The sequence below is a fragment of the Triplophysa rosa genome, linkage group LG5 (genome assembly GCF_024868665.1).
Source record: "Triplophysa rosa linkage group LG5, Trosa_1v2, whole genome shotgun sequence".
Classification (NCBI taxonomy): domain Eukaryota; kingdom Metazoa; phylum Chordata; class Actinopteri; order Cypriniformes; family Nemacheilidae; genus Triplophysa; species Triplophysa rosa.
Window position 1 is genome coordinate 27,661,635 of NC_079894.1, and position 23,209 is coordinate 27,684,843.

A 23,209-nucleotide genomic window follows, 5' to 3' on the forward strand; every position below is an offset into this window, starting at 1 on the left:
TATCTACAAGATATTCTACTGGTATTCTGCTGTACGTTGTAAAATACGTTGCAAAATTTATCATGACTATAATTTATTTATATATTATGATTTTCAAAATGATTTTATTCTCCTAAAATTCACAGCAAAAGACTGCATTTAGATTTTAATAAATATTTCGATTGAAAAAAAGGTTACATTTACAGCAGTTGTTTACACTGCCTGCTATAACTTTTATTAATGGATGTGCATGATTGATGTGCTACGTCAAGGCTTTGCATTTTAACAGTATTCATAAGCATCTCCTAATCTGTCACCGTGTTTCATTTCTAGGTCACTACTGGAACGCAGCGTCCTTCAATACACCTGCATCCTATCTGCATTTTCCATCCATCCAAGGCGAGACCAGCATCGACATCTCCTTCTACTTCAAGACGTCTTCCTCACACGGTGTCTTTCTGGAAAACCTGGGCAATCCCGACTTCGTTCATTTAGAACTAAAATGTGAGATGTTGGCAGTGTGGATCTTGAGTACAGAGCTTAAACTGCCTGTTTGGTCAGACTGAGAAAGTGACCCTAATTTGTTTCCCTACAGCTGTTACCACGGTGTCGTTCTCCTTTGATGTGGGCAACGGACCGGTAGAGTTGACCGTTCGCTCCCCCACACCTCTCAATGATGACCAGTGGCACAGGGTGGAGGCGGAGCGGAATATTAAGGAGGCTGTTTTGCGATTGGATAAGACGTACAGGGAGGCGCGGTCGGCCCCGCCTCAGGGCCACACCCGCCTGGAGCTCTTCAGTCAGCTGTTTGTGGGTAAGATCTAGATATCTCACTTACAAAAAATTTTAGCAACACCTGAGTAAAGTCACTGAGAAACAAAATCTTAGCAAATATTTGTAATATTACAGGTTGTCCGGTTTTGTTTGGTGTTTCTCTTTAGGGGCTTCAGGGGGACAGAGAGGTTTTCTGGGCTGCATTCGTTCTCTGAAGATCAACGGCGTGACGTTTGACCTTGAGGTGAGGGCAAAGGTCACTCCCGGGGTGAAGCCGGGCTGCTCGGGTCATTGCACCAGCTATGGGATGCACTGTAAGAATGGAGGAAAATGTCTGGAGAAATATAACGGCTACACCTGCGACTGCAGTCTGACTGCCTTTGACGGACCTTTCTGCAATGATGGTAATGTAATCAATAAATGTCCCACATAATTACGGCATATGCTGTATATATTATTATATATACACTGTAAAAAACGCATGTAAATTGTATAGTATCATACAGCACAGACGACAAAAAATAGTATACTGCAGCATACACCGCAAAGAAATCTGTTGTTTTGCTAGAATACTGAACTTTAAAGTGTAAAACATTGAAAACTACAAAAAAAAAGGGTTAAAGTTTTATCCATCACAGCAATTTTTTTTATATTTGACAATTGTTTTTATTGCATTTTTAGACGCTTTTATCCAGTGCCGCTTACATTGAATTGTATTACTTACTGATATATTATATTTAACTGATGATATAAATCAGCTTTTTACCTTATATTGTTGTATAAGGTTCAGGAAAAAATCATACATGTTTTTTTATTTTTGTTGTTTTTAAGAGTGAAATGATGTTATAAAGTAATATCTTAAATACACCAAAAAAATGTAGCGGCATCTAGTGGTGAGGTTGCGAATTGCAACAAATGGCTCACTCACCCCTCACCCCTCCCTTTAAAGCACTATGGTGGCTGCACAGGATTAAAATGTTGTCACATTTTCGCTTCTTTGCTGTTTGCTGCTGTAGAGCGAACAGCATGAGGACCCGCGGCGTATAGAAATAGCTCATTTTAAGACAATAAAAACATAACGCTTCATTGTGTAACATCTTTATACACCTCTGTCTGAACGCATAGTTATGCATATTAGCCTATATTGCATTTCTGTCAAAAATAAAATCACTTGTTTATTTCGTAATGATGACTTGCTGACTGCACATCATTCATACACACAATTCATTAACAAGCCAATCCTCATGCTAAAGAACATCAGATACACATCCCATTCTCATCTTCTGCCTCTGTTCCAGATGTTGGTGGCTACTTTGAAAGCGGGACTCTGGTGCGATATGACCTCATGTCAGACAGCAGTTCTTCTCTTGCCGTTAAGGATGTGAGAGAAGCTTCTGAAGTTCTGAGCGCTGTTGGTAATCTCACCCGTGAGGAGCTGTTCTTTAGTTTCAGTACATCTCACACGCCCTCTGTCCTCATCTACATCAGCTCCAAGACACAGGATTACATGGCCGTGGTTCTGCGGCATAACGGTGAGACGCGTCAGCCCTGTTTAATACCAACTGCATTCAATAGTAATTACAATAAACATTTTTCATCAATATATTGCATGAGAGTAACTGTAGACTGTATACAGTTGTTGTACAGGAATTCACAGTTTAAGCATTTAATCGTATACAAGCCGTTGTGTTTTATCTCAGGTACACTACAGATTCGCTATAATCTGGGTGGATTGAGGGAGCCGTTCACGATCAACCTGAATAATCGCAACATGGCTAACGGACAACCCCATAATGTCAACATCACACGACACGACAGACTCATTCTGCTGCAGGTACATCTGAAGTTCTCTAAAAGGCTTTCCTGTCGTTTTGAAAGAGACGGGTGCGTTATTTAAATGTTTCTGTCATATGTATCTCATTTTGTGTTACAGTTGGATCACTATCCCACAGTAAGATACTCCCTTCCTGAAGCCTCGGGCACAGAGTTTAACCTCGTCAAGACCATTTTCTTAGGAAAGGTTTTTGGTAAGCATTTACTTGCATATTTATGGAAAATAACAATTGGTGCATATAGATAAATACAAATGTAAATTAAGATCACTGTTTTTTCTTTCTTATTAAATATGGATTATTATGATTTTAAAGCGACAACGAGCAACTTTTGCTCACTGTTGCCCCACGTGGTTGATAAGCGGAATTGTCTGTATGCAGTGTCGTAAAAACTGTCGCAAAGATTTCCCGCTGGCAGCTCAATACACGTGAGTTTGTTTACAAAGCCGACGGACCCGGCGGACCCAGATACGCTATGAAAACAACGCATAGCATGTATATACTGTATATGTATATAACGACAGCATTAGCCTACTCATCGACTGAACTGTTCAACATTTACGCGGTTTACTGGTCTGAACTAAAGAATCTGCTACTTTTTACCACAACACATTTATTGTGGTTTTTTAGTCTTCATTTACAAGCACTACACACATTCGTGACGAGACACGACAACATGCTAGCTATCGACACCGGCAACCATATATTATCTCTCAGCTACCTTACGCTTATAAAGTGTGAACCGGTGGTGCGCCAATGACACAGACTAATAACAAATACGTTCAAAAGTACAGGACAGTAACAAAAAAGGTACAAATAACACTTACAAATCCAGGAGCAGGACCGCTAGGTCTGCATCCGTTTTGCAACCCGTTGCCTCTTGCTGCTCGCGCCACCGAGTGTAAGCCCGTCCGATATTGATTCGTGACCGGCCTCGTGTCCGATCACTCTCTCGCTTTCTTTTCTTTGCTTCCTCCGACAAAACCCTCTTTGTTTTTTTGGCTGGCTCTGCCATGGTGATCTTTTGGTTCGTTTCGTCTTACTGTTAGCTCTGCTGTTCGCTAACTTCTCCCAGGCTACGAGTAAAACGTGACGTATGCCGTAAAGCAGGGGATAGGCGGGGCTTGTACCGGCCCGAACACCAAAGGTACACAAGTGCAATTTCAGCCGATAGGAGGCTGCTCAGGTAGCAACGGCAGTAAAATTCGTCCAGTTAAAAGTTGACCTACCACTAAAATAATTTTAGAGACATTATTTTAAGGTCAAAAAGTTGCTCATTGTCGCTTTAATAGGGTTGATGTCGAATGTCACGTGACTAAACCGGTAAACAGGTCTTGGTCTTGTTACATCCACTAACCTAGCTACCTGTTTCCGTTTTTTAGGCGTTTTGTGCTATTAAATATTCAAATGTCTGAGTTGAGTTTTGAGATCTATGGATTGTGTTCTTTGTTTTGTTTTTTGTTTATCCCATAAGAACATTTATAATTATAATCCATTATAATCTTTGATTAATTGAAATTTCAATATGATTCCTACATTTACGTTTATTCATCTAGCAGATGCTTTAATCCAAAGCGATTTAGAAATGACAAGGCATTTAACATTTCGCTATAAGAGCTAACAATAAACACAGGATCTAAAGCTGTAAACAAACATTGTTTACAGGCAGGATGTTGTTTACACACTTGTATCAGTGTTTTTGGTATATAGGATTATTCCCAGACAGAATGTCTGAAATCTTGTAACACTTCTCATTGACATCATGAAACATTTGATTTCATAATTAATAGAAACCATAAATATATAGCCGCTGAAAAAATGAATGAATTTAAACAAAATCAAACCTCAGGAGTGATAGAAAGTCATACAGCAGCAATGTGAAAGACTTACATCATGACAAGACACATGAAAAAATATGTTTTGTCGAAATATGAATATTTGCAGTATTTGAGGTCTGAAAAAATGTTTGAAAAATGTTTGACCTGTTTCTTTCTTCATGTTCTGCATATAAATGCAAATAGAAACAATATTTTTAGTTGAAATTTGGGAGAAATATTGTTAGTAGTTCACACAATGAAACAAAAATGATCATTTTACCTAAACTCATACCTGTACATATATAGTAAATTCAGAAAAATTGAAAATACTTTTCTGCGGCTGCATATTCCTGCCTTGACTTTCACTGAACTCTGATGTAGCTGCGTAAATCCTGACATCATCCTATAAAAGCTCCAATCCCGATGTGAACCCAGTCTCCAGGTTTTCCTGCATCCACAAACAGGAACGCCCTGAGCTGCATTAGCCACAGAAATAGAGAGAGTGATGTAGATACAACTAAGTGTGATTCAGAATCTATTTGCCGAAGGAAAGTTAGAATTAGTAAACCCACAGGCAGACAGTCTAGGAAAGAAGAGACGGACACGACAGGAAAGGTAAGATTGCTATTATATTATATAGCACAACCACTGACAACTGGTAGTTTCAGACGAGATCAATGCGACTGTGAATCTTGGCTCTGTGGCAGGTAACATTGAATTTCATAAGATTCAATTATGGCTTGCTTTTCTGAAAAAGACAGATGCATTATTCAAATGGATTTCTATATAACATTTACAAATGACAAAATACATACTACAAACATGACTATACAAGGTACGCTTTGTAATGTTTCTCGGTGTTGTGTGTTTGCGACTACAGTAGTGTATTTTGTATTTTCAGTAAAGTTCTCTCACTTCTGCTGTTGGTTTTGTGTTTCAGAAACGGGTCAGATTGATCCAGTTTTGATCGAGCGCTATAACACCCCAGGCTTCGTGGGCTGTCTCTCCAGAGTGCAGTTTAATCGCATCGCCCCGCTGAAGGCCGCCCTGAGGACGGGCGTTCCCTCCACGGCCTCTGTACAGGGAGTCCTGGTGGAGTCAAACTGCGGAGCGTCTCCCCACACAGTTCCACCCATGTCTGCGGCCTTTGACCCCTGGCACCCAAATTCAGGTGAGAAACCGAAATATTCTTTCAGTTTTATTAGTGGTGCATGTGAAGCAAAGCATCACTGTTGTCATTTAATATTTCGAATTGGCTTTTATTTTATTTTTGGTTTTGTTTTTGTGTTAATCTTAGTGTGGTTTGTTTGTTATATTGCTTTTGTCATTTTATTACTTCTGTTTTTTTTTTAACATTGGTATGTAGGTTTCATTCATTTTTATTTCAGTTTTAGTTTAGTTTTGATTTATTTGCAGTTAATAATTTTAGTGCCTCAACTTATTTCAGTTGCTAAGAGCCAGGTTTGTATTCTAGGCCAGTTTTGTACAGCTTACTCCAAAAAGACCTTTCGGCCATCATGTAGAATTCGTATGTTTTTTCTTCTTTTGTTCAACATAAAAGGATCTTTTTTGCAGAATACCGAGAGAGTTCTCTTGTTCATTATAGCAAAAATGAAATGGATCATGGATCTTTTTTTTCTTCCTAGGTCTAGATATCTGTTTCTGTATATAAGCCATCTACACTTACTAAAGCGGATTGTCCCAAATGTGATATCAACGAAAGGCATTTTCATTTCATCTTTTCATTTTTGGGTCTGCTGTTCCTTTAAGACCTCTCTATGCACGTAATCTCTTCAGGGTGTGATTTGCCTCATCAAGATCTGGTGGAGCTCAGTTTTGCCCTGGGGGCCGGGATCTGAGCACGCACGTTCAAAAGTGTTGCGTTATTGATCCAGGTCCACAGCCTCAGATTGATCTGTAACTCCCAGCCTCCAGCAGGATGTGTTGTTGGGAGTATTTGTATTATTTTTTGATTTCTTGTGGCATTCGGGAAGGTAGCAGAAATCGATGGGGTAACCTACCATGAGATATTTCAGACATGAGCTGAGAGAGACTCTAAAATATTTGCTAGAAGTTATTATCAGAGTCAAACTCCACATCATGTTTTTCCTTTGAGCAGATGAAGAGTTTTCTCAATCTTGAATTCACACATTGATCTTGAATGCATTCACACTATACTTTTTTCAGTATTTATTATTTATATATTTAATTTAGATATGCATTATTGCTCAATGCACACCAATGCAAATGCTTTATGTCAATAAAACACACAAAATTGTACTTGATTACAAAAGGGCAGGAGGGATCATTCATTTAAAAAGGATTCTGAACAGAACAGATTTCATGTTTGTGTCATTGTGTGCTGAATATTTGGAGTTTGAAACCTGCGGAGATGGCAGATGAAAGGAGCAGAAGGTTCATCTCAGATCCGCTCTGCTGCCAACGTCAGTTCTCCGATTCCCACTGAGAAAAAACACTCGAGATTAGACAAAGATTCGCTCATCTGCTGCCCTAAATAAAACAGTCACCATGTTCTACTGACCTTCTGTGCTTCAGAAAGTTGAATTAAAATGCTATCTCAATCTCTATATTGTACAGTATCTGTGAAGAGTTTCTCAAGTGAGAAGACAAGGATTCCTGTGAAAAAACAATCTAATCATTCTGTGTCTTTGTGTCAAGCTGGTGGCCAGTTCCCATTCAGCGAGGAGCGAATAGGCCGTGACGGAGTCAACAGAGATTCTGCAATAATTGGAGGTAAAGTATATTGTTCTTTGTAACAAATTTTTCTTGACAGGTTTTTCATGTCGAGAATCAATTAAGGGGTTTTATTCACCATTACTTGTGCCAAACCGATTGAAAAAAGCACTTATTGCATCCAAGCTACTTTAACAAACACTTCAACACATTTAAATATGTTTAACATCGTTACATTTTCTCTCATTACAGGCATGTTTTGTTGCAACAGAATCTTGTAACATTTTTTAGATCATTTTAATGTTTTATTTATTGTATTAAAACACAAAAAATCATTGGAGGTCATTTTTTTCTTTCTTATTTTCGTGTATTTTTTTGCTACCATCCTTTGGCTCTCTATCGTCATCTCTGTCTCAAACATAAAATTGCAGGTTATTTTATGTACTTTTTTTACGTGGGTTGAAAGCAAATGACGTCAAACTGACATTTACCACAATATCATACCTGACAGCTAAAATTATTATATTTTTTATATAAAATGAATAGTAATTGTATTAATTATATTAATTTTACTATTAACAAAACAATTCCTTGCATCGCAGCTTTAATGACTGATTTATGACGGCTATCTTCTATTCCCTTATCCAAATCTCCTTCATATCCTTGATGTCCCTTCGAAACCTCGTTTGTCCAAATTCTCTGTTTTTTAGGAAATGGAAGACCACTGCACTTTTTAAATAACTAAATACTGTGTTGTCAAAGTTGACAAGCACTTTTAAAAACTTTTTATTGGTCAGATATTTGTGAAACCCCTTGACAAACATAAAGGGTGACATAATAATGATAACATATGATTTATAATAATGATAATATTTATGACAAAAAGCTCAAGTTGACGAAATATGGAGATTCAGAAGGACAGCAGCGATAATTTCAAACGTACTGTGAATTTGAAAACATTCTTCATTTTCTGACCTCGAACAGGTATCATCGCAGTTGTAATTTTTACCATCCTCTGCACGCTGGTGTTCCTGGTCCGTCATTTGTTCCGTCACAAGGGCTCCTACCACACCAATGAAGCCAAAGGGGCGGAGTCTGCCGACTGCGCTGATGCGGCCATCATTGTGAATGACCCAGCCTTCACAGAGACCATTGACGAGAGCAAGAAGGAGTGGTTCATTTAGCCACGCCCTCATGTTGATGTATTAAAGGACACCTAGGGGAAAGAAACCCATTATTTGGGTATGTGAAATGAACACTCGGCAGTTTTGGACCACGTCTGTGCACTGGCTGGCATGTCTGTTCAGTAATTATTTTGTATGTACAGTAAGTTAAGACAGCACAAGGACTTCTCTAAGATCAAATTCATTCCATGCACACTTTCGCAGTCCTATTCAGCGACGACGGTAGAACGCAATCGATGCGTTGCAACGTTACTGTCTGGTAACAAATAAAACAGGGAATGGCAGAAATGTGCATTAAGCAAGCGTGAATGCAGCAAAAACTCCAATAGCACAAAAACGGAATATGTACAGAATGCATAGTTATGTTTCCGATAATGACTTTTGATTGTATTGAAATGTTATGTTGTCATAAGCATCATCAGGACAATAATATATTGTAGCATGGTAATCGGCCAATGGTGTCTCTGAATCATTCATCGATGTTAATGCAGCACTTTTCTATCTCATGAATTCAGTGTTATTTATCTGTTCTCCATAACACCGTGTCTACACCGGACGCGACAGCTGACAACCTGCTTGTTCTTAATGGGTTTGTCGCGTCTCGCCGCGCCGCATTCAGTGTGGACAATATTTGAAATTATAATGGGTTCTAATGCGTTTCTAATGTCTTTTGTCGTGTGGCGTCGAGCCTGTCGCGTCCGGTGTATACACGGTGTAAGTGCTTGTTCAAACTTTATGGAAACCATAAGGCATTTTAGATACCCCGTCTTTGACTTTGATTAGGATTTTTCTGTCTTAACATGAATGCTCTTGAAAATAAACTAGTAGAGTTTTAGCAGTTTTGTTGACGTGTGATCGGTAGTAAATTGAAATATAATTGGTCCAGTTTCTTTTAATCTGCCTCAAGGGTTAATTGACATTTATGACTGAGCATGGATTTCATGATTCATTTGATGGCCATGTAGGATATTATTGTTTCTCTTTGTGTGTTTGCAGTTTAATGCAAAGTTAATTTGAGGTTGGTCTTAACGGCATCAAATAACCCATTTTTATGTATAACCAGCTGTATTATTGTCTTCATTGTGTAGATGCTCAAAAGAGCACTGGTGTGTTTTAATGTATTTTTAACACCGGAAGTTTTTCCTCTCGGCTCACATGGAATCATTAACAGCAGTATTATTTCATCCAGATTCATTACTGATTTATATTAATGCACCACAATATTGTGGCTTTTCAAGATGATTAAACTTCTGTTTGTTATAACCTAAGACGTTCTTATTCATTTCCAGAATTGTTCACGTATGTGATTATTTAAAAGGGTTGTACAAATACTGAGTTCCCTTTCTGTCGGTCTCTCGACGTTGTGTCGAGCCGACAGATGGGGTTCGTCCTTGAGAACCAATCGCTTCCGACTTCTTAGAAAAGGCCAATGAAATTGGCGAATGAAATTTGCATGCCAGACTCCGCCCCCGGATATCCGGGTATAAAAGGGAGACGGCATGCCTCATTCATTCACCTTTTGTTCTTCGGAGCCTTCGCTCATGATCGACAGACATCGCTACAAGATAGCAACTACAAGACTGCCGATTCTACGACGTGGTGCAGCGGACTGTCCTTCCTGCGGCGACTTCCCCTGGGCGGTTCCAGAAGTGTTCGAGTTTTTTTTTTCTAAAAGAGCAAATTTCTCCAGCGTGGCATGTCCCGCTGTTCTCGTGGGTGCAACACACTCATCGAGGAGGGGGATGGACACGAGGTCTGCTTCCAGTATGCTGGGGCAGCCCTTGTGGAGGGAACATCTCCACAATGGGAACATCTCGACTCGTTCCCTCGAACATCTCGATCCCTCCATCAGGGAACTGAGGTTACATCCGTAACCAAGACGTGTTCAATAATGAGCACATTGCAAAAAATCAATAAACCGCTGGATTGTTTTTTGTAAGCAGGCAATAATTTATCTGGAAATGAGTGACAGATGTGTAGTATAATACTATTATTATTTATGACTCTACAATACAACATTCACAATATATTTAATTTGCAGTTCATCTTCAAATGGTCACGCCATACATGTTTCTTCCTTATTTACAGGAATACATTTTTTAATTTTTCATTATCTGATCCTTTAATGTTGGCATGAATCGGAAGTAGCGATTGTTTTTTCTTCCGTATCGTGACGTATATCCGAGTGAAACGACTTCTGAAATGAGAAAAAAATGTAGGGCGGGTACTGATTGGATCGTTAAAAATTGGGTGTTTCCAACAAAACTGAGTCAGATTTGTAATCCAGTTTGCAATCTGTCAGTCATTGCGGTTCCGCCCTCGTGACCAGAAGTGAAGAGAGGTCGTTTCAAGAGGGGGAGGAGGTTAACGTTTTTCATTAAAGATTACAAGTGCAAACGAATTAATAAAAAATAATGGTGTGCACAGATAAATCATTTGTAATGAATACTGCAACACTGTGTAAATCCATTTGAATTGACAGTTTTAATTTCATGCCGACTTTAAATGGTTGTGTTTGCTACTGTTATTTATGTAAATATCTTTACAATCTTACCAACAAAAAGGTTCCTAAGAGGTATCATGAAAGCTATGTCCAGAAAGTAGGGCTGTGCCGATAAACGATATCATATCGAATCGCGATAGAATGTATTTCAAAAACGATGATAAGCTATTGGCATTTTGACTCGATATGGATTAATCTTACAGTCTAACAAAACGCAGAAATAAACGCAACAACAGTCAGTCAGCGTGCAGCTTTTATCATGCGCGTCAATGTACAAAGTCCATTTCATACTGCACTTGGCAAAGAAAACTCGACATGAGGAGGAAAACATGACTGGAAGCGGAAACAAAGGTGAAACTAACCTCGAGTTGTCATCAAGTGTCTTATTTTTTTTCGCAATCGCCGTTTAAACAAAACTAACTTGAGGCGCAATTGCAAGCGAGTTACTTCGAAACTCAAGCACAAACGTTTTTATATCCATCGTTAACATATCTGCTTACATGAGCTGGTGCTTATGAAACAAACCGGCGCTGCCCTGTACAGATTAGAGATGTAATGAAGTGAGTTTGTGTGCACATTAAAATATTGAACCTTGTATGTAAGATGCTTACATGATTAAAGAAATGTACTACAATTTATGTGAGATGTCTTTTTGAAAGACTAAGGTTCACTGAATGCATTGAATAAAACCCACTACTCCAGCAAGACATTATTGCAGCGTGATGTATGTGCGCAGGTGCTGAGCCAATAGCGTTCGAATGTACACAGTAACGGAGCCCTTTCATTGGTTGAATGTACTGAATGAACACTCCCTTTACTTAACGAGTCAATTGAGCCAAAATGAGACTGAATGAACTGGTACATGTTGTTTATGGCCTAATATCCTCTGTGTTGCAGCAGTGCATTAATTTAATTGAATTTTAACTGGTTAAAGGTTAACTTTTGTTAATAAACTGTATTTAAAATAGATTATTTTAAATACAGTTTTTAATTAAATATATATCGAAATAAATATCGTTATCGATCAATATAGAAAAAAACTATCAAGTTTACTTTTTTGCCATATCGCCCAGCCCTACCAGAAAGAAAGGTGGTACTTTTGGTGCTTTTCTGCTCATTAAACAATAAAGGAAAATTTCGTTTATATGATTTGACCCCTTTAACAAACTTTAAACCAGTGCCGTCAGTCAATGTAAGTTTACCAATTAAACACTGTCAATAACCATTTGTTTTGAAGTTTAATGTGTAAAATGTATTACTTAAACTATCAGAAACAAAATCTGACTTTTATTAATATTGTTCTATTGTGTGATTATGAACCTACTGACATACCATTTTGTAATGTGTATTATTTTTTATTCATTTATTTTATTTGCGTGCATCTATCTATCTATCTATTTATTTATACTGCGTTAATAAACGCCATTACTGTCATAATGCACAAATTCTTGTTGCAAGATTCGATTATTTCACACATTTCTCGATTTAAGAACACTTCAGATTAATTCGTTCCACAAAATTTGTAACTTTTAAATATTAAGTTTCCCAAATCCAAAACTAAATGTCTAATATTTATTTAATATTTAGTGCGAAGTCGGAACATTCGTTCACGGACGCTGTTTCCGCCGGAGTTTGCTTCTGTTTCCGGGGGGACCGTGTTTCCGTGAGCACTCGCTGACGGAGTTTTCTCTCTTCGTTGTTTCGGCCTACCTATTTTTATTTTTCCACTAAAAATTTAAGTTACAGGTTACGTGTTTCATTTTTAAGGGGAATCTTGTTTATCAGGAGCCGGAGTGGTGGCAGAGAGTTATATTGATGCTCGTCTTTATTTCTGCATGATGGTAAGAGCGCGAGATTAGCCGTTAGCTGTAACGTTAACTTTGCCCCGAACACAAACACACATCTGTAGCGGTTTAAATGTTTTAGGATCCATATTATTACTGTAATGTCTGTAAGTGTTATTCGAGCTGCATTGAGCTGGGCGTGTTTTATGTAGGGTCTGTTGAGCGTTTGCTGACGAGGCCTCGTCGGTCAGACTGTTTACATGTAAAGGCACGCAAACGCACATATTTGAACGCATTTTAATGTTACGGCTGGGAAGAAGAGTGACTGTCGGGTCGAAAGCATCAATAACAAGAAGAGCAGGTCGATCATTTAAAACGCATTCACCCTCACTAACTCCACTGATGTGATTTTGCCGGGAGCAACGCGACAAATCTACATCGCCCTTTTTATAAAAAACCAAGTTTTTAGTTTAGTCTTTCAGCTTGCGTTTTACGCAACGCGTTCAAATAGAACAGATCAGGAGTTGTGAGAGTTCATCAAAGATCAGGAAATAAGGCCATTGGCCCGGTGAGAGTAGATCAGGAAAGACGATTGTGAGAGAAACTGAGAAGTTATAAAAGTAAAGAGAAACATGTCAGAAACCACCAGGCCAAAATGAGAAGTCAGCAGAGACTGGGAAACGGAAGGGGTGAAGCGCGTTTGAAGAGATCAGATATGAGGTTTTGGGCTCCGGTGGTCTGTCATTGGAGATGTTTGTAATTGATTTAATTTGTCGAATAATAGCCTAACTAAGTACCTGTGGTCTGCACCAGGAACATCTATGTTTTGTGTTCATTTTTCACAGCTGTGATATGTACATTTTCCAGCCCTGGCCTTGTTTTGTAATAATTGACGTTTTTGAGAGCAATGGTTTTAAACCTAAATGTTTTGCTGTCCTTAAAGTCTATCACTGTTTTATCATCATGATCTCATGGCAGAGCGGTTAGTTTGCTTGGTTACAGCGCCATTGGGTCTCAAAGCTCCTCCCTGAGTATTTTCTGTTCCTTGAGTTGTTGCCATGGATACAAGAAAGGAACCCCAGGATATAATGAACTGTAGTTTCTATACAAGGAATGTTTAGCCCAGGAAAAACTGCTAGTGTTTCTTGCCTGTGATATATCACTGGAGTCGTGGTTGTCATGAAGCTAATGTTCATAAATTGCTTTCATTTATGGATGCGGTTGCTAAAACGTAAAATCAAGTCATATGCTCATAACGTCCTCGTTATTGTAACGTTCTCGTGTTCTTCGCAGGTCGCTTTCCTCACTGTTGCTGTTCCCTGAGGGTCCGACCCTCATCGTCCTCTCTCGCCGCCGGACCCTATGGAGGAGTAGCTCTTGAGTGACAGGTACGAGAACCAATCGCACGTCAAGAAAGGGCATCAGACTCACAGCGGCAGGGCCGAGAGGAAGAGAGGATGTCGTCTAACCGGACTCAGACCCCTCACGGTCTGAAGCAGATTGGGCTGGACCAGATCTGGGATGACCTGCGGGCAGGCATACAGCAGGTGTACACCCGGCAGAGCATGGCCAAGTCACGCTACATGGAGCTCTACACGTATCCTTCCGTTGACAAATAAAGGACAAACGCACAGTTTTTAGATGTTGAATAAAAAAAAAACATGTCCAGTATTATGTTGTGTCCTTAATGTATTATTTTAAAGTCACGTGTATAATTATTGCACTAGTGTGCATCAGTCAAATCAGGCCCGCGGTGCAGGCGCCCCCCCGGCCAAACCTTCAAAGAAGACCCCGACACCCGGAGGTGCTCAGTTTGTGGGGCTGGAACTCTATAAGAGATTAAAGGAATTTCTGAAGAATTATCTTACAAATTTATTAAAGGTACGTTTGAGAGAGACACTTTTTGAGGATGGAAAAAAGCACTGCGAGACCCATGTTCCTTTTCTTCAGTTTTACTTCTTTTTTTTATGTTTTATGGTCGTTATGATAGGTTGTTTAAAGCACCTACACGTGAAAGGTCCCATGCAGACATAGTAATGCAATAATGATTCTGAGAAGATTAAGTGTTAGTTCTGTCATGAATTACCCCCCCCCCAAAGTTGATCCAGACATGTATACATATCTTTGTTCTGTTAAAACACGAAGAAAGATATTTGGAAGAATGTTAGCAACTGACATTTCTGGGGCACCACTGACTACCATACTAGGAAAAATGTAAATGGTAGTCAACGGTGCCCCAGAGCTGTTTGTTTTCTTCAATTCTTCAAAATATCTCATTTTGGGTTCAACAGCACAAGAAAAATACAATACATTTTTCTACTATGGCAGGAAATGGTGCCCCAGAAATCTCTGTTGCTAACATTCTTCCAAATATCTTTGTGCTCAAAGAAAAAAGGCAAAGGTCAATTTGTTTTATCATGGATGTTATTAAAAGAACTTTTTCACAAACGGTCGTCATAACGATTTGTTTTAATGATACCGATTTTAAACTGCAGATTGTTGTCATTTCCAGGATGGAGAGGATCTGATGGACGAGAGTGTCCTGAAGTTCTACACGCAGCAGTGGGAGGATTACAGGTTCTCCAGTAAGGTTCTCAATGGGATTTGTGCTTACCTCAACCGTCACTGGGTCCGCAGAGAGTGTGACGAGGGTCGCAAGGGCATCTATGAAATCTACTCCGTAAGAGCTCCTTTTACCAGGCTAACTTTTTATTTGACATTCTACATATTATGAACGCTATTCATCATTTTCCAGCTGGCCCTGGTGACGTGGAGGGAATGTTTGTTTCGGCCGCTGAATAAGCAGGTAAGATCTGACCCCAGTGAGATGACGTTGCATCTGGTTGGTGGCTTTTTTTAGAAACGCTTCATGCCGTTGTCTTCTACTGGCGGCAGGTCACAAATGCAGTATTGAAGCTGATCGAGAAGGAGAGGAACGGAGAAACCATCAATACCAGACTCATCAGTGGAGTGGTGCAGTCCTATGGTGTGTGACATCATGCCATCATTTTGTTCGTTTCCAGGTTTTTTGTTAAGTTCTGCGTTTCTTGATGTCATACTCTGTCGATTGCAGTGGAGTTGGGTCTCAACGAGGACGACGCCTTTGCTAAAGGCCCGACTCTATCCGTCTACAAGGAGTACTTTGAGAGCCAGTTCCTGGTCGACACGGAACGGTTTTACACGAGGGAAAGCACAGAGTTCCTGCAACAGAATCCCGTTACTGAATACATGAAGAAGGTGAGCGTGGAAGAGAAATACAAAAGAGAATGTTTACATATGTTCTTTGTAGGATGTAGCGATATATTGCGACACTAAATATAGCAAAACAAAAAGTGCTCTGCTTTGTTGTGTATGGCGGTTTTATTCTTTTTTTATATATAAATTGTTTCTTTTTTATTTTGTCTTTAAGACGTTCCCTCCTAGAGTTGAGCGTTTTTTTTTTGAGTGACAGGCCTATTCAGTTTTTGTTCGTTTATATGCAGAAGGGGTCATTGAAACCTTACATTTTTAAATCCTGAAATAGATCAAAATGATCTTTCCTTGTAATGAGACTCTGAAACATGTTGGATTCATATCAAATATTATCAAAAGGTTGATAAATCAATATTCAGTGCCCTACTATGAGGATGACGTGTTGAGTTGTGTTTTCTGCAGGCGGAGTCTCGTCTCCTGGAGGAGCAGAGACGAGTACAGGTGTATCTCCACGAGAGCACACAGGACGAGCTGGCCAGGAAATGCGAGCAGGTCCTCATCGAGAAACACCTGGAGATCTTCCACACAGAGTTCCAGAACCTTCTAGACGCAGACAAGAACGAAGGTGTGAATCATACCGTAAACTACACGTTTATTTATCGTTGTCCTTCAGTTTCACTAACCATAATTTGCCTCTGTGTAGATCTAGGTCGTATGTACAATCTCGTGTCGCGGATCACAGACGGCTTGGGAGAGCTAAAGAAACTTTTGGAGACGCACATTTATAATCAGGGCCTGGCTGCTATAGAGAAGTGTGGGGAGTCTGCTCTCAATGTGAGTCTGTATGGAGATGGTCAAGATCAGGTTTTTCAGACAGGAAGAGATTAAATGATTGACATGAAAAATTGCAAAGTTAAGAGGTTTGGCATTCGCACAGAACTCAAATCAAAGTGAAATAACCACTTGTAATGCAAGGATATAAGAGTATTTTATGAAGCCAGCCAATCAGATTGTCAGATGATCTGTGCTCCTGCCAGATGAGGTTAGAATAAGGATCATGCTTCATTTGATTTTGGATCAGCTTAGAACGTCTGTGTTTGTGTTCTCGTAGGACCCCAAAATGTACGTCCAGACCATTTTGGACGTCCACAAGAAGTACAATGCCCTGGTCATGTCAGCGTTCAACAATGATGCTGGTTTCGTGGCTGCTTTGGACAAGGTATTTAAGTAATTGATGAGTTCGTGGAATAGATGTGTGAATAGATTTTGGTGTATTTGAAGTGTTCAAGGATATACTTTATTTCTCTTTAGGCTTGCGGACGCTTCATTAATAACAATGCTGTTACCAAGATGGTGCAGTCCTCAAGCAAATCTCCTGAACTACTGGCCAGATACTGCGACTCGTTGCTCAAGAAAAGGTCTTTATAGCGATTGCAACGTGTGTTCTGGGTCATGTATGTGTTGCGTGTGTTGAACGCTTTTGCAGGATGTAAACCAAACTCTGTCCTGTTTTCAGCTCCAAAAACCCAGAGGAGGCAGAACTTGAAGACACACTCAATCAAGTGGTGCGCTTTACGTTATCGGATTAATGCACAATTGCATTTCTGCTCTGTCGTATCTGTATTGATTTCCCCCTTTCTCTCATTTATAGATGGTGGTGTTCAAATACATCGAGGACAAAGACGTGTTCCAGAAGTTTTATGCAAAGATGCTGGCCAAACGTCTGGTCCATCAGAACAGTGCTAGTGACGACGCTGAGGCCAGCATGATCTCCAAACTGAAGGTGCGGCATCCTTGATCCGTAAAGATCAGATCCTTTTAACATAGTTTTGAGTGTTACTGTCTGATCAACTGATGGTTGGCATGTCGTTTTCAGCAAGCGTGCGGCTTTGAATACACGTCAAAACTGCAGCGCATGTTCCAGGACATCGGAGTGAGCAAAGACCTCAACGAACAATTCAAGAAGCACCTCTCAAACTCTGAGCCTTTAGACCGTAAGAGTTCAACTCCTTCCAGCCTCAATGCGTCTTCGATGTTCTGATGTTATTTTGAAACGTTCTGCTGTTTTCTAGTGGACTTCTGCATCCAGGTGCTGAGCTCAGGTTCTTGGCCTTTCCAGCAATCCTGCACGTTTGCTCTGCCGTCAGAGGTGATACAAACCACATCTGATCCTTCAGCACATTTCATCTTAAAGGAATAGTTTACCTTCAAAATGAAAATTCTGTCATTATTTACTCACTATGTTGTCGTTTTAAACTTGTGATTTTACATCTCCTGTAAAGCACAAAAGAAGATTTTTTAAAATGTTGGTAACCAAAAACCGTTGGTCGCCATTGACTTCTATTGTATGGACGCAAAACCAATGCAAGTCAATGAGGACCAACGGGTTTCTGTTACCAACATTTTTCAAAACATCTTTTTTGTGTTCTGCAGAAGTAAAACATGTGAAGAGTGCCTGTAAATATTGACAGAATTTTGATTCTGATGAAGGTGAACTATTGCTTTAAGAAAGTATCTTTCTGTTCCAAACTTTGTTGCCTTCTTGGTCATCTGTAGACAAGAGAAATGTTGACGGCCCACTCAGGTTTGGAACAGAAGTGTGATGTTATAAAAATGATTTCTTCATTAAAAAATATTTTTATAAATCCACTTGCATTGTCTGTTTTTGTTTTTTTCCTGACACAGTTGGAGAGGAGCTACCAAAGGTTTACAGCCTTCTACGCCAGCAGACACAGCGGCCGTAAGCTCACCTGGCTTTACCACCTGTCCAAAGGAGAACTGGTCACCAACTGCTTCAAAAACCGCTACACCTTACAGGTTTATAAGAACAATTATTCTAGACATGCACCTTTAGATTTAAAATCCATTGAATTGGCTTTAGTAAATCAATTGAATGTAAAGGGATAGCTCACCCAAAAATGAAAATTCTATCATCATTTACTCACCCTCAGATTGTTCCAAATTTCTGTACATGTCTTTGTTTTGCTAAACACAAAGGAAGATATTTGGAAGAATGTCAGTAACCAAACCGATCTCATCCCCCATCAACTCCCATAGTATTTCTTTTCCCTACTATGGCAGTAAATGGGTGATGAGATCGGTTTGGTCACTGACATTATTCCAAATATCTTCCTTTGTGTTTAGCAGAACAATGAATTTACACAGGTTTGAAACAACCTGAGGGTGAGTAAATGAGGACAGAATTTTCATTTTTTGGGTGAACTGTTCCTTTAAATAACCATAAATGTATGAATATTCATGTCTGCAGGCGTCCACCTTCCAGATGGCCATTCTACTGCAGTTTAACACAGAAGATGTTTATACAGTGCAACAGCTGACAGACAGCACGCAGATCAAAATCGTGCGTAAATGACTGCATTTGTGTATCATACGAATACTGTAAACCTGTGAGAAACCTGTTCAGAGTAGAAAATCCTTTTTTTTTCTTTTACTTTCAGGATATACTGGTACAAGTTCTCCAAATATTATTGAAATCCAAGTTGCTGGTAAGTTCATTTTTTCTTTTCTTGATTCACCTCACCAATTAGTTGCCTCAAGTGTCCTTAAATTCTTCTTAAAGCTTTGCTTCAGCTTACATTCCAAAAAGATAATGCAGTGATTTTCGGCTATTTAAAGTTATTAAAATAAAGGTAATGATAATAACTTTTTTACATTTCGTGATTGTGCAGGTTCTTGAAGATGAGAACGCAAATGTGGATGAAGCGGAGTTCAAACCCGAAACCCTTATAAAACTCTTCTTGGGCTATAAAAAGTGGGTCCTCTCAATGGATCTCCTTTGATAACTAACACGAACTCACTTTTCTCGTGTTGTGCTGCGAGTATTGATGGCTGATGATCTTTCTTTCCAGTAAAAAGCTGCGAGTGAACATTAATGTGCCAATGAAGACGGAGCAGAAGCAAGAACAGGAAACAACCCACAAAAATATTGAGGAGGACCGAAAACTCCTTATTCAGGTATTCACATCCACCTGATGCATATTTGCTTTTTTATGCTCGATTCTGATCCATCACAGCAAGTGTTTAGCTAAAATACACGTTGCTAAATACACGTCTGTCCTCCTACAGGCGGCCATTGTGAGAATCATGAAGATGAGGAAGGTTCTGAAGCACCAGCAGCTTCTGGCAGAAGTTCTGAATCAGCTCTCGTCCCGGTTCAAACCCAGAGTCCCGGTCATTAAGGTCGGTTATTGCTGACTTTGTTTACAATAGGGATTGTGGTTTAGCATCACAGAACGAACAGTCTCCTTATGCCGTTTGCTCATCTGTTTCGTCTTTTGCAGAAATGCATCGACATCCTCATAGAGAAAGAGTATCTGGAGAGAGTGGATGGAGAGAAGGACACCTACAGTTACTTGGCCTAAACGTTTATTTGCTCCTCTACAGTCTTCTGTCTCTCTCTCTCACGCTCACTTTTTTAAGTTGTTTCTTGGGTAATAAGTATCATTCCTCTTGATGTTCGGCCTGTTTTGATGGGAGTATGAGAAGGAAGGTGTTTAAAGAGGTTGAACGGAAGAAAAGCGCGTGTGTGAGAGCTGGACGTGACTGTTACGTTGGAGCGTCCCGCCCTGGATGGACAAGACTGTGTTTTGAAATGTACATAATTACAAACGGAGACCTACAGCTTTAATCTCGCAAAATAAAACATAACAGGTTTTAAAAGCCCAATCAGAAATAAACCCTTCCCGTTAAGCATGCTATTGCCTATCAGCATTTAAATGAATAAAAGATGAACAAGGATGAATTGAAATTCTAGAGAGATGCCTGGATAATGTTTTAGGAAATGACGCTGAAAATATAGGAAAAAGGTGCAATTTGAGGTGTACATCCCAGGAGGAAAGGAGTTGGTCCTGTTTGTAGATGTGTACTCGGAATTGTTTCCTGCTATCAGAAAACCATTTGTATAGTGTGGTTCACTTTTTTAATTGTATGTTAAATAAAAGAATTAAACGTTTCCGTATCTCTGGTGCTGTAAAGTTTATGACACACAAAACCATGGTGACCATAAAAGCTGGTTTTCATTTTTAGAAACACTTTCACAGACAAGGCTTAAGGCGAGGTCCAGACTAAAATGAATGTGTGACCTGTCTTAACGCAATATAACTTGCCCAAAAATATCTTAAAATATATCAGTGCCATTGTTTTGTCTTGAGATGCACACCAGTACTGTATTCTTCTAAGGCATTTTTATAAAAGAGACAAATATCTTCATTTAACTAAGGCATAGTCCTGGCTAAAGCTAAGCTGCGTTTGTGAAACCGGGCATTTACTGTACGAAATGTTGGTGGTTTTTATATTCTGTTGTCCTTTTCTTGGTTTTTGCTTCGTATGGCCCAAAACTCAAAATTGCAAGCTTGCCTACCTAAAGGGACAGTTCACCTCCAAATAAAAAGATATTTTGAAAAATATTCATACAGTATAAGTCAATGGGGTTTAATATTGTCTGGTTAACCACATTCTTAAAAAATGTCTTCTTTTTGTTTTCTCCAGAAGAAGATTGAATTTAATAAATACAACTGTGAAAAATATACATTTCTATATCGAAGAACAAAACACTGTTTTGATGCCCAAACGGTGTACAATATGGTCTATATATGAAGAGTTTGGTTCCAAAATAAGATGATTAAAATTGTTCAAAAATCATGTTTTTTTATTGTGCATTCCAATTAATATCAATCAAACTGCAGTTGGTTTGATTTTATTTGCATGTGTATACACGATTTAAGGTTCAAAAACGCTGTATTTTCCACACACCGTGCATGTTTGTATCTCCTCTTTGCCCCGCCTCTCTGAAACGCGCAGATGTTTAACAAAGCTCATGGCTCTGAAAAGTGAGGTGTGCTATGATTGGCCAGTTCTGGAGCAGCGAAACAGAGCGGGCCTTACAAGCCTGTTTCGACTGCACGGATTGGAGTGTCTTTGAAGCTGCAGCCACTGATCTGGATGAGTTAACTGACACAGTGACATCCTACATCAGCTTCTGTGAGGACATGTGTATTCCCACCAGGACTCGCTTAACATACAACAATGACAAACCATGGTTTACAATGAAACTGAGACAGCTTCGTCAGGCCAAAGAAGATGCTTACAGAAGTGGGGACAAAGTCTTGTATAATCAGGCCAAAAACACACTGACAAAGGAGATAAGAGCAGCTAAGAGAAGCTACTCTGAAAAGCTGAAGAACCAGTTTTCAGCCAACGACCCTGCATCGGTGTGGAAAGGCCTGAAAGACATTACCAACTACAAGCCATCATCCCCTCAGTCTATGGGTAATCAACGACTGGCTGACGACCTGAACGACTTCTATTGTCGTTTTGAAATGCAGAGTCTCACCCTTCACACCCGCCCTGACCCTATCTCTGCTATACCATTAACACCTCCTCTTGACATTCAACCTGCACTTAAGATCTGCGAAGAGGATGTTTGCCAGCTTTTCCGCAAACAAAAGATCAGAAAAGCACCAGGCCCAGACAATGTCTCACCCTCCTGCCTGAAAGTCTGTGCGGAGCAGCTGTCGCCCATCTTCACTAATATTTTTAACAGATCTTTGGAGCAGTGTGAAGTCCCTTCATGCTTCAAACGCTCCACCATCATCCCTGTACAGAAGAAACCCAAAATATCTGGACTTAATGACTACAGGCCTGTTGCTTTAACATCTGTGGTCATGAAGTCATTTGAGAGACTTGTACTGGCCCACCTGAAGGACATCACCAGACCACTTCTTGATCCCCTCCAGTTTGCTTACCGAGCAAACAGGTCTGTGGACGATGCAGTAAACATGGGACTGCATTACATCCTACAACACCTAGACAGACCAGGGACTTACGTCAGGATCCTGTTTGTAGACTTCAGCTCGGCCTTCAACACCATAATCCCAGACCTCCTCCTGCCCAAGCTTACCCAGCTCTCTGTGCCAACCTCTACCTGTCAGTGGATTATTAACTTCCTGTCGAACAGGCAGCAGCTAGTGAGGTTGGGAAAATTTAAATCCAGCACATGTACCATCAGCACCGGAGCTCCTCAAGGATGTGTTCTTTCTCCACTGCTATATTCACTCTACACAAACGAATGCACCTCTACAGACCCTTCTGTCAAACTCCTGAAGTTTGCAGATGACACCACAGTCATTGGCCTTATTCAAGACGGTGATGAATCTGCCTACAGAAAGGAGGTTGCTCAGCTGGCTGCCTGGTGTAGTCAAAACAACCTAGAGCTGAATGCATTCAAGACAGTGGAGATGATAGTGGATTTCAGAAGGAACCCTCCATCACTTCCTCCCCTCACCATCCTGGACAGCACTGTGGATACTGTGGAGTCATTCAGGTTCCTGGGCTCCACCATCTCTCAGGACCTGAAGTGGGAGTCCCACATAGACTCCATTGTAAAGAAGGCCCAGCAGAGGTTATACTTCCTCCGTCAATTGAGGAAGTT

The 23,209-nt window shown here is 39.9% G+C and overlaps 2 protein-coding genes across 2 annotated transcripts in view; both read left to right on the forward strand.

Annotated features, from left to right (window-relative positions):
- cntnap2b (contactin associated protein 2b) overlaps positions 1–9,542 on the forward strand; it is a 33,225-nt gene extending 23,683 nt beyond the window's left edge. Inside the window, exons 17-25 of the mRNA XM_057334600.1 lie at positions 313–483; positions 575–793; positions 921–1,157; positions 2,052–2,285; positions 2,454–2,587; positions 2,687–2,780; positions 5,343–5,573; positions 7,082–7,156; positions 8,081–9,542. Coding sequence (XP_057190583.1) covers positions 313–483; positions 575–793; positions 921–1,157; positions 2,052–2,285; positions 2,454–2,587; positions 2,687–2,780; positions 5,343–5,573; positions 7,082–7,156; positions 8,081–8,280 — 1,595 coding nt within the window. The 3' untranslated portion in view covers positions 8,281–9,542. The remainder of the gene's footprint in view (positions 1–312; positions 484–574; positions 794–920; positions 1,158–2,051; positions 2,286–2,453; positions 2,588–2,686; positions 2,781–5,342; positions 5,574–7,081; positions 7,157–8,080) is intronic.
- A 2,872-nt stretch (positions 9,543–12,414) lies between these two features.
- On the forward strand, positions 12,415–20,731 carry cul1a (cullin 1a). Its single transcript, XM_057334604.1, has 22 exons — positions 12,415–12,624; positions 13,861–14,164; positions 14,271–14,448; positions 15,080–15,247; positions 15,323–15,373; positions 15,463–15,553; positions 15,641–15,804; positions 16,222–16,384; positions 16,463–16,593; positions 16,871–16,978; positions 17,071–17,177; positions 17,276–17,324; positions 17,411–17,542; positions 17,636–17,753; positions 17,832–17,908; positions 18,445–18,576; positions 19,028–19,120; positions 19,218–19,265; positions 19,449–19,531; positions 19,629–19,734; positions 19,846–19,959; positions 20,061–20,731. The coding sequence occupies exons 2-22, from the start codon at positions 14,025–14,027 to the stop codon at positions 20,139–20,141; spliced, it is 2,334 nt and encodes a 777-aa protein (XP_057190587.1). The 5' UTR covers positions 12,415–12,624; positions 13,861–14,024; the 3' UTR covers positions 20,142–20,731.
- The last annotated feature ends 2,478 nt before the right edge of the window (positions 20,732–23,209 follow it).

Bases quoted from the DNA above. Each gene is read 5' to 3' on its own strand.
- cul1a (XM_057334604.1), top strand. From the start codon at position 14,025: ATGTCGTCTAACCGGACTCAGACCCCTCACGGTCTGAAGCAGATTGGG. The intron at 15,554-15,640 runs GTGTGTGACATC...TGTCGATTGCAG, and splicing joins TGGAGTGGTGCAGTCCTATG to TGGAGTTGGGTCTCAACGAG. The intron at 17,543-17,635 runs GTGCGGCATCCT...TGTCGTTTTCAG, and splicing joins GCATGATCTCCAAACTGAAG to CAAGCGTGCGGCTTTGAATA.